This window comes from Misgurnus anguillicaudatus, chromosome 6 (genome assembly GCF_027580225.2).
Source record: "Misgurnus anguillicaudatus chromosome 6, ASM2758022v2, whole genome shotgun sequence".
Taxonomy (NCBI): domain Eukaryota; kingdom Metazoa; phylum Chordata; class Actinopteri; order Cypriniformes; family Cobitidae; genus Misgurnus; species Misgurnus anguillicaudatus.
This window is the reverse complement of record NC_073342.2, coordinates 20,514,967-20,526,263: the sequence shown is the minus strand read 5'-3', so window position 1 is coordinate 20,526,263 and position 11,297 is coordinate 20,514,967. Positions and strand designations below refer to the sequence as shown.

At 34.5% G+C, this 11,297-nt stretch overlaps 1 protein-coding gene across 1 annotated transcript; it reads left to right on the top strand.

Moving 5' to 3' along the window:
* The first annotated feature begins 2,880 nt into the window (after window positions 1-2,880).
* Window positions 2,881-8,296, top strand: LOC129433966 (interleukin-17 receptor A). The gene is made up of 8 exons (XM_055192722.2): window positions 2,881-3,055; window positions 3,239-3,363; window positions 3,483-3,603; window positions 3,772-3,932; window positions 4,037-4,111; window positions 4,192-4,261; window positions 6,418-6,534; window positions 6,680-8,296. Exons 1-8 carry the CDS (start codon window positions 2,896-2,898, stop codon window positions 7,711-7,713), a joined length of 1,863 nt encoding a protein of 620 aa, XP_055048697.2. The 5' UTR covers window positions 2,881-2,895; the 3' UTR covers window positions 7,714-8,296.
* The last annotated feature ends 3,001 nt before the right edge of the window (window positions 8,297-11,297 follow it).

Here is an 11,297-nt window from a genome sequence, read left to right as displayed (position 1 = left end):
ATGTGCGACGTCACTTCCTGTTGATGTTTGAACGGTTTTCAAACAAACGGAGCGTAGCTAACGCCTCCCCCTTCCTCTCCCGCCCGTGCTTTCATGAACGCGCCCAACCCCCACGCCCAAATCCTTGTTGCCGTTTATTGGCCGGAACACTTTGTTATGTTTTGTTGTGCTAGGTTTGGCCACTATGTTGATATTGCCGTTTGTCGAGCCTGAGCTGTCTACAGAGATCGCGTTTTTTTACAGTTTGATCAGCGGACAGGCAGCAAGCAGATAGTGAGGAGATGTTTGCTGTATGTAACAAAAAATGTTTTATGGTCTAAAACGCGTCAATTCGCTTAGAGCGCCTTTAAAGACTGTTACATGAGTAGTTTCACGCAGTAATATTGATGCAGTAATATTGGCGGACGTTTGAGCGAGAGGGGAGGAAGTCAGGAGTAATGATGTTACTGCAGGCCGAGGTCGAAGTGCTCAAAATAAATGCTCTTCCGCCATACAATATAGTTCTAATTTTTTATCGCCACATTTTTGTGCCACGATACTTACTCATGTAACTACTCATGTAACAGTCTTTAAAATGGGACAACATGGAAGTGTTTGGTGGCTACTTAATTGATCCCTGTTTGGATCCTAAAGTATGAAAGGGGTTAGGCTTAATGCTGACACATTTACAACGCCCTGTACAAAGATTAAGTGCACGCACTGAAGAAAGATAGGTATGAGTTGGTTTGTCAGGGTTGAGGTGGGAACATAGTAAAATGTTGAAGGACGGTGGTGTTTTCCTTTAAAGGTGCAGTGTGTAGATTTCAGCACCATCTAGCAGTAAGATTGTGAATTGCAACCAACGGCTTAGTTCACTGAAACGCATAGAGAAGCTACAGTAGCCGCAACAGGACAAACATGTTGTTGTCTAAGACAAAATATAGTAGTGATAAAACACGCTCTGTAGAGCAGATTGTCCATTTAGGGTAGAAACATGGCGGCACAAAATGGCGACTTCCATGTAAGGGGACCCGCTGTGTATTTAGATAAAAACGGCTCATTCTAAGGTAATAAACACATAGAAGTTCATTATGTAAGGTCTTTATATAGCACTGATAATATAGTTATGTATATTATACTGCATTTCTGTCAAGAGATCATTCTAAAAGTTACACAATGCACCTTTAAAAAGTTATATCAATTGGTAAATTTTAAGTTAAAATTTTCACCTAAAGTGAAATTTTAAGTTGAATAAATACATTTTTTCAGGTGTTACTAATTAAAGTAACTTTTAAAGTTGAACCAACTTTTCACTTTTTACAGTGTACAGTGTACCAACTTACAAAATTGTAATAAAAAAAAACATGCCATGTCAATGGGGTGTAAAGAGATAGTATGTTACATGTTTACAGAATGCTAGCACGGTCCTAAAAGTCAACTTTTAATATCATTTATAATGTGCACAAGGACATACAATATACAATAAGTATAGCCTTATGCATCTATATCAATGCAAAAGGTATAAACTTTCAAAATGACAATAAGTTGAAATCCATAAGTGTGACTCACCCGATGACATTTTGACATGAAAAGCTTTTACGAGATTGCAGAGAAAAGACTTTTGTAATAAACTGTGACCTTTTCTTGGTATGGAGATACGCCATGTACCACCAGTGTACATTGCGATCATTTAATAGTGCCTACCTTGAAGCACACTTAAAATGAGAGATGTGGCACTTCACATCCTCTGCTGCTGGCATGTAGCAGTAGTTATAAATGTCAACAAACCTCATGATCGAAGCCATAATTTAGTTTCATTGAGATCTGGTGAAGGTATTACTAAGGATATTTGACCACCGCTGTGCTCTTTTGTGTAGAAGTCTAATAAACACGGCACTAAATTTAGGATTTCTGGTTATTTCTCAGTTCTGTATGAAAAGTAATTTTAAGACATTTTTGTTTTGTTTGAACAGATACTGTATAATCAATAATACATAAACACAGATAATAATAGATACACTGGCAAGGCCCTCTAGTGGTCATGCATGGGTAGTGGCCAAATATCATTAAATAAATTTTTTTTAAAATCAAGATTAGACAAGAAACAATATTTTTAGCTTTTGTAAAAATAAATTTGTATTTTCACTAATACATTTTTATAAATATTTCATACACCCGGTTTCACAGACAAGGCTTAGTCCTAGACTCAACTGAAAATAACTTGCACTGTCAAATCTTACAATATGCCAGTGCCATTGATTCATCTCAAGATACACACCAGTAACGTCTTTCTCTAAGTCATGTTTATAAAGGATGCTTAATTTAACTAAGGCCTAGTCCTGCCTTTAGCTAAGCTTTGTTTGTGAAACCAGGCCATATCTCTCAACAAATATAGCATAAGGTCATAAGGACTGTATGGTATGATTAATATGTAAATTCCAGATATAAATACATCCAGTAAATAAGATAAAAATGTCTTCTCTGTTTGCATGCGCGGTCAGTGTTTTTGTAACCCCACCTCCTTCCTCCCCTTATCTGATCTTACTGTTTCCTCTAACTACAGAATATGAATACCTGACGGAAAGCGATCGATGATTTTTCACCTACAGTTTGGTTTGTTTCTGTTTCAGAACAAAATACATGATGTTTGTGAATGCTCTTTTCTTGATGTGTTTATCTTTCCCAATGAAAACATCACCTCTACATCTTATAGATCATCCTCCAATGAATTGTTCCCAAGAGGTAAATAGTTCATTCTTTCATATAACCTAATTTTATCAACATACATGTAAATTGTTGTTTTTGTTTGACAGGGGCTAGCATGCAGGGTTCAAATAGGCAAGTACAAGTTCGATGTTTTTATTGACAGTGTGATGTTGTGATGTTTTTCATATTGATAAAACTATACAAAATTCAATGATCATCACAGGTAACTGCTCGGATGAGGGCTGGATGATGCCAAGAGTTAAAACCCCAGTCTCTCCTCAAGATATAAACTCAAATGTAAGAGTTAAAAAAGATAAAAGTGGACGGTACGCCCCAGTTTTACACCTTACATGGAGTCAATCACCTGATAGTAAGTTATATACGATAAGATATGTGACCTCATGTTAGCCTCCAGAAAATATAGTCATATTTAAAACCAAGCTATACAATCTCATTTATTACTTATTTCGACTGAGATCTGTTTTGAAATATTACTTAAGTATTACTTATTATTAAAGCGATCTGTTTTCTATGATCACAATATTTGCCTCAGGTAGCATATACTTCCTTAAAGGGACTGACGTTTGTGTAGTTGAAATGGCGACAAATAACAGTGAATGCATTCGTTACATATTTCTGAATAAACTGCAATGGACAAAAAACCCAAAGAACAACATGGTAAGCAGATGTAATAAAGAAGGTTATTATTTAAGCCCTGTTATAATGTAAAACATATTTACTTAACACAGTTTAGATTTGTTTTTTATTTTCTTCTGTTCTTTTTTTATCCTTTTTAGTGGATTTTTTCTTTAGACAGAGTTGTGGTCAACCCAGGCTCTAAATACCAGGTTTTTATAACCAATTTACCAAAGCCAAACATAGGCAGCTATACCAGAGAAATCCAAGTTAATGTTCCAGGTACAGTACTGATCATTCAAGTTATTGCAATCCATAAACAACACTTATACCAAACATGAACAATTTGTGGTTGAAAATAATTTTTTATATTACTTTATTATCTATTTGTTTTTCTGAACAGGCATCATGTTTATTTATTTATTTATTTATTTATGTATTTGATTTTAGAGAATATCTGGAATCCTAATCTTATTTGGACAGCGGATAATGACAATGAAAACAAGATGGTGATAACCATAAACTTCAAACCTGAAAAGCTCTCTGAACAATACAGAGTCTCTATTCACAGTCCTGACCTTCATCCAGAACCATCTCTCATAGCCCTAAAGGTACCTTTAATTTATGCATTCAGATGAAGACTGTCAGCTATTCCTAAACATATTTCCTTTATTATAGCTGATTATTATAATTATATTAAAACTTTGTTTTAAAGGCCAACCAAACATCACTAAAAGTTAATTTCACAATCGAATTACAACGGCTAACTGACTGCAGTTTGTACTTTGTGGTGAGTTCTGTAACTTAACTTAATAACTTAATAACTATTAATCATATAATGATGTAATCTTTACAAGTCTTTTTCTACAGATTCAGCCACTCTCTATTCAATGTTTCAATAACTGTTTGGATTACAGAGAGAAAGTTGATATCTGTCCATGTAAGTACTATATGGTAACTCAAAATGACCAATTTACTGCACTCTAAAAATGGCTGGGTTGTTTTTAAAGAGCACCTATTGTCCGATTCACGTTTTTACATTTATTTGGTGTGTAAGTGTGTATTAGTACGTTAATGATATGCAAAAGGTACAAACTCCAGTAAATGATGACACAAGTTATCGTTTCCAACATAAATATCTTTTCTTGGACTACAACAAACACACAGATTGTAGGCAACAGTTTACGTCCTGAGATTGGTGATGTAGACAAGACTGACATTATCATAATTCCTACCAACTTGTAAATTAACTCCTGTTAGCATGTGGAAAATAATGTGATTTTTAACGATAAACCACGCAAACACATTCTATTATACTAAATACACTAAATAACCTTTTTTTTAGCAAAGAAATACGCTCTTTAAGCAATGTTGGGTAAATATTAGACAGAACACACCGCTGGGTTAAAACTGACCCAACTGCTTGGTTGTTTTAAGCCAACTGCTGGGTTATTATAACCTATGGTTGCATAACAACAACATAACATTGGGTCATTTTTAACCTAGCACATGTTCTGTCCAATATTTACCCATTATGGGTTAACAAAAAACACACAGCCATTTTTAGAATGTGTGTAGGCTACTTTTGCTCATAAGGCAACATTCCTACACAGAGAAACATACTGTACACTGTTTAATTCACAGCAATGCAATTTTTTTCAATTTATGGCTAGTGTCTTTTATTGTTTAATGAATATAGTTACTTAAAATGCTGTTTAAACCCATAGTTAGGACAAACCAGGTTATAAAGTAAACAGGTTGTCTAAGCCCAAATTGGGTCAAATATGGATATTTTTTTGGAAATTTAACCCGATCGTTGGGCTTGTCCTTATTTTACTAAACCACGGGTTACCCCGCACCAGATTGTGTACTCTAAAATAATGCTGCATTATTTTCAACCCACCTTTCCCATGCAGAAAAAAATATTTTAAAATATACAAAAAATTTCCAAAAATATATTTTTGCTGAAATATATTTTGAAATATGTTTACAAAAATATATTTTTCACCTATATATTTTTTTGGTCTTTTTTTGTATATTTTGAAATCTTTTCCAAGGAAATATATTCACGTTGTATTGGAAGAAAAACGTTCTTTATGTTACGAACCTGTAAACATAACAGTTTTTAAAAGATTTAAATTCAATTTATTTTCAACTTCAAAAATATAATTTATAAAATTAAAGGCAGGGTGCATGATTTTTGAAAAACATTTTGGAAAAGAGAGTCGGGCTGACTACCAAAACACACTTATAGCCAATCAGAAGTAAGGGGCGTGTCTCGTTGCCTGGGTTGCGTATGTGTGGGCGGGCTTATCAAATGAAGGTCCAGATTTTATTGGGGTAGCGGCGTGTTTGTTTAGGTGATTTCAAATGTCAACACTGGCTTTCAGAGATCATGCGCCCTGCCTTTAACTTGTATTTAGCATATGAAGAGTTTAGTTGCAAAACGAGATAAATCCATTTTTTAACATTTTTGTCAAAACATGTTTATTTTTATGTTATCATGTTATTATTTTGTTTTATGGTGCTACTTAGCTGTATTTTTTTAATTATGAAGGTTTAAATCAAAACAAACCAACTGCAGTTGCATTGAAGTTAATTGGAATGCACAACCAAAAAACGAGATTTCTGAACAATTAAAAAAACGGTGGTTATCTCGTTTTGCAACAAATCTCTTCATATATTTAAAATGTATTTAGACATTTTTGCCATATGGGATGTAAAATTAGAATTGTATTTGCTTCCCCTTGAAATACATTTTGAAATATATGTTGATATATGAAGGTTGAAACTAAATATTTTTTTTAGATTCAAAAATATATTCAATTGAGTATAACATTCTACAAAATGTATTTAGCATATATTTTAAAATATATTTTTTGCCCGAGAAATTTATTTTTTTGCTGTATGGGTTGGGTCCAAAAAGGACAACCCAGCCGTTGGGTTAAATTAATCAAATTTTTAAAAAATATATTTGACCCAACAATGGGTTAAAACAACCCAACATAGGTTAAATTACCCACCAACGGGTTGGGTTTGTTCCTTTTTGTAGTCATTTTATACAGTACGTTAACATTTTTTATATTTTAATGGCAGATCTTCCGAAAGCTCCAGCTGATTTCATTGTTTCGGTGATACTGGTATCGTTGCTGGTTATATTGGCTGTGGCTGGTTGCTTCATTGCATTTTTGCTGCACAAATATTTTCATAAAGGTAAGTAGTAACAAAAAGCCCAATGCAATATCTCTGTATAGTACAACTTAATGTAAGCATGTGATCCTGACATCCCACATTTTTGTACATTTCATTATTTAACTCTTATTTAAACTTTTGTTTCTCCTTATCATGTTTCTGACAGACACCCCATACTTGGTCCACTCGACCAATGCGAAAAGTAAATGGGAATGCAAACCTGTTCAAGAGCATAGAAGGGTGCTGATAATCTACTCACTGGACCACCCCCTGTACAAAGACATCATCCTAAAATTGTGTGCCTTTCTACGGGCTAAGTGTGGTACAGATGTTACCCTTGATCTCCTCGATTCTTACTGGCTCAGCACCATCGGTAGAATTCAGTGGCTGGACATGCAACGGGAGCAGATCTCCAAATCTTCAGATAAAGTCCTGATCTTGTGCTCTCCAGGTGTGCATGCAAAGTGGAGGGCCATGTGCGGTGAAAACAGGGTCAGATTAAAGGAGGATGCTCATTCACCAATAGGAGACATGCTTACGCCAGCCCTGAGCCTCATCATACCGGATTTTGTTCATGCTTCGTCTTTCCACAAATACATAGTGGCTTATTTTGATGACGTGTGCAGTGAGAATGATGTACCGGCACCGTTTAACACGGTGGTGAAGTACAAGCTGATGAATCACTTTGAAGAACTTTACTTCAGGATCTTAGATGTGGAAAAACAGGAGCCTGGCAGAATAAAATGCATCGAGGGTGTCGGAGAGACTGATTATTTTACATGTCCATCAGGAAGGGCCCTTCGAGATGCTATTGAAACTTTTCACTGTTATCAGCTGAAGAATCCAAACTGGTTTGAAATGGAGCTTTTGGACACAGATGATGAAGTCGAGGAAGACGACTTCGATCCGATCTATCCTACAGGCATTACCTACAATGCCGTCACAGAATGCTATCAGCTCATTGAAGGACATGAAGCTCAAACGGGTGTCAATATGATTAAGTGTCACAGTGAGGATGATCACATTTTAATGACTTCCATTGAAGAAACAGGTTTATTACTAAATAAACAATCTTCAGTAGTTACCATGGACGTCCAGTATAGTAGTCTAGCACTGAACAGTTTTACAGCCATTAATGTGAAAGGGATACCAGCAACACAAACTTTGGTACAACACGCTTTATGCTTACCACCTCTGTAAGCCTTATCGAATTAAGTTATATGTTAATACTTAAGTTAACATAATCAGACTGTAATTATAATGTAAGCTGTGTTAATTTTTTACACATTGTTTTGTGTTATGCTATTTAACACATTATGTGTTATTTTATGTGTTTTGTGTTCAAATAGATTAAAGGGACAACATAAGATGTGTTAAAGAAGACCTTTCACAAGACTTTTTTTAAATGTAAATAAATCTTTGTGTCCCCATGAGTACATAGGTGAAGTTTTAGCTCAAAATACCCAATAGATAATTCATTATATGTTAAAATTGCCACTTTGTAGGTGTGAGCAAAACTGTGCAGTTTTTTTGGGTGTGTCCTTTAAATGCAAATGAGCTGATCTCTGCACTAAATGGCAGTGCCGTGGTTGGATAGTGCAGATTAAGGGGCGGTATTATCCCCTTCTGACATCACAAGGGGGGCCAATTTCAATTACCTATTTTTCACATGCTTGCATAGAATGGTTTACCAAAACTAAGTTACTGAGTTGTTCTTTTTCATATTTTCTAGGCTGAAAGAAGCACTGGGGACCCAATTATAGGACTTAAACATTGAAAAAGTCAGATTTTCATTATAACAACACAAAATGTGTCGTTCCAATAATAACACATTTTGTTGTCCTTAACACAAGAGTGCAGTTATGCTAATATGTTGCCATTACGACAGTTCAATGTAATGTAATGCAGTGTAATGTAATATATAATATATATTAGGACTGTGCAATATGGAAGAAAAATGTGATATGCAATAGCATCCTAAAAAATAAAGGAATATGCCTAAAATATTTATGTAATATGATATTTATTTTTCTAAAATCGATTTAAATTGTATTTAAAAATATGCAAAATTATGTAACCTACATTTTTCATATTGCAGGGAAAAGAAAGTATTACTACAACTCCTGAAAGTAAACCACCATGCTGTACTGTTTCATAAAACATATCAGACATTTTAATAATGTAAACAAACAAAAAATGTATAATATAGATATCAACACTATGCATATTATCTGCATCAACCTAAAACATTGACCATACGTTATACTTCTTGAAGTATTAAAGTGAAATCCCATTTATTGAAAAAATATATGTTATTTTACTGGTAGTTTCTATTCCTCCCTACTGAAAAATCCAGCTAAGACCAGCATAAGATGATGAGCTGGTTTTAGCTGGTCTCCAGCTTGGTTTTAGCTGGTTTTGCTGGTGTAGGAAGCTGGTTTTGCTGGTGTAGCTGTGTTTGGGTCACTTTTTAAGCTGGTCTAGATGGACTTAGCTGGTCAGGCTGGAAGACCAGCTGGCCCACCGGCATGACCAGCTTTGTCAGGCTGGGAGGACCAGCGTAAACCACCTTAAACCAGCTAAAACCAGCTACCAGCTTATGCTGGTCTTAGCTGGATTTTTCAGTAGGGCTCTCTGAAAGAAAATCCCTTCTGGCTGGTTTTATCTGGTCTTCTAACTTTGTATTAGCTGGTGTAGGTCTTAGAGGGGTTGTTGTGGTCCCCTTTTTGGTTGGCAAGCCAGTCTCATGTAGATGCGTATAAATAGCACGAAGTGTAAAAATCATGCAATACATACGCCAAATTCCACTTTGGCGTGCATATGATACGCCAGTCCTTCCCATTCACTTAAACGGTGCATCTTTTTTTGTCGTTTTATTTATTGGTTTCTCTTTTTTTTCCTGTTTTTTAAACCATTTTCGCTTGGGTTTAGGGTTAGATTTTAAATTTGCTTAATGAGGTTATTTAATATTCAGATTTCTCCATGTTTTTGTCCATATTTAAGCCATGGTCACATGGAGATGGTGTTAGAATTGGCATTTGGGTTAGGATGTCATTTTTAAATAACAAAAAGTTGTTCTAACTCTAAACAAAAGCGAAAATGGTAAAAAAAAGCAAAAAAAAAAAAAGAAAGAAACCAATAAATAAAATGACAAAAAAAGATGCACCGTTTAAGTGAATGTGAAGGACTTGCGAATCATATGTATGCCAAAGTGGAATTTGGTGTATGTATTGCACGATTTTTAAACTCACGCAACTCCGTGAGACTGGGTTGGGCAAGCTTTGTCGAGCTGGGAGGACTAGGACCAGCTATTTCCATCTTGAACCAGCTAGGACCAGCCAACCAGCTTAGCCAAGCTTTCAGCCTGGTCAAGCTGGTTTTAGCTGTTAGGCCAGTTTGTGTAAAGCCTGACCACCAAGACCATCAAAAAGGTGTTCAAAACCACTGTAAAACCAGCCTGCTAAACCAGCCAGTCTGAGAGACCAGAAAAAAACAGCAAACCAGCTTAAGCTTTACTTCAAATTTTTACCTCAATAGTTTTAAATCACAATCTAGTTAATTTTAACCATTGTGATATGTCGCATTATCCTAGTAAAAATTATTATTTTCTTACATGAATATAAAAAGATTTTAAAAAAAATGCATTGAAAATAAATTAAAATATTGAAAATTAAAATTATTCACATAAAATTGTAATCGTACAGTATTCATTAATCAAGCCACTAAAATATGCAAATTTATATTTTTACGTCCTATTATTACTACAAATTACACTATTAATTTTGTAAATAATAATTATATTGCCTTTTTGTAAACATTATATTAACTTATTTACATGTAAGCTATATTACATATACATTCAGGCATTTAGCAGACACTTTTTATTTTATAAGCTTACAAAAGTGAGGAGAAACAAGAATAATCGTCTTAGTAAAACTTAAAAATATTATAAATAATAAATTAATTTGTGTATTTGCTGTTATAAAGTTTCAACAAAATAACTAAAAAAATAATTTGCATCTGTAACAGTTAACGTTAGGTCAGACTGAGGGCGTAGGTTTGCTCCTGGCATTGGTGGGCACATAAATAAAATGGTCGCATTGCAAAAACAAGACAAAGACAACTCAGTATGCTCTTTACTCAGTGACATCTGACTCGCCACCCCCGGTGCCATCTCAAATGTAATGTACTATAATAAATAATTTGTTATATCCTAGAGCCTAATAAACAGTAACTGTTTAAGTCTTTGTCAAAAAAGAAAAGAAAATCACTTTGTAACATATATGAATCCATATTTACTTTATAACATTGAAGAATATGCGATTAATATTTAATTCTTAATTTAATTTTGCCAAAAAATCCCAGTGTTAAAGTAGGTATGTATATCATGCTGTTTCCTGAACAACGTTTATTAATGTTTCTGTAGTTCACATTAAATCTTCTTTTCATTAACAGACAGTTAATCAGTGTGAAAAAAATAGTTTAAGTTTAAAATGCAACCTTACATTATGTCTACATCTGTGCAAGTAATCACCACAGTGCAGTAATGTAAAGTATTCAGCAATCGTGACATGATTTCATGTTTTTACCATGTTGGGATTATTTTCTTTCATGGATGGTAATCAAGAAATGGTAATCCAATCATATTAGCATTGTGAGTTAGAGAGGCGGGACTAAAAAATGCAAAGCCAATCATTTTAGCGATGTGAGTTACGGAGGCGGGCATTGCAGAGAACGAAAGCTGTTAACCGTTTATGTACCACATATAGCGTTATTTTTACAGA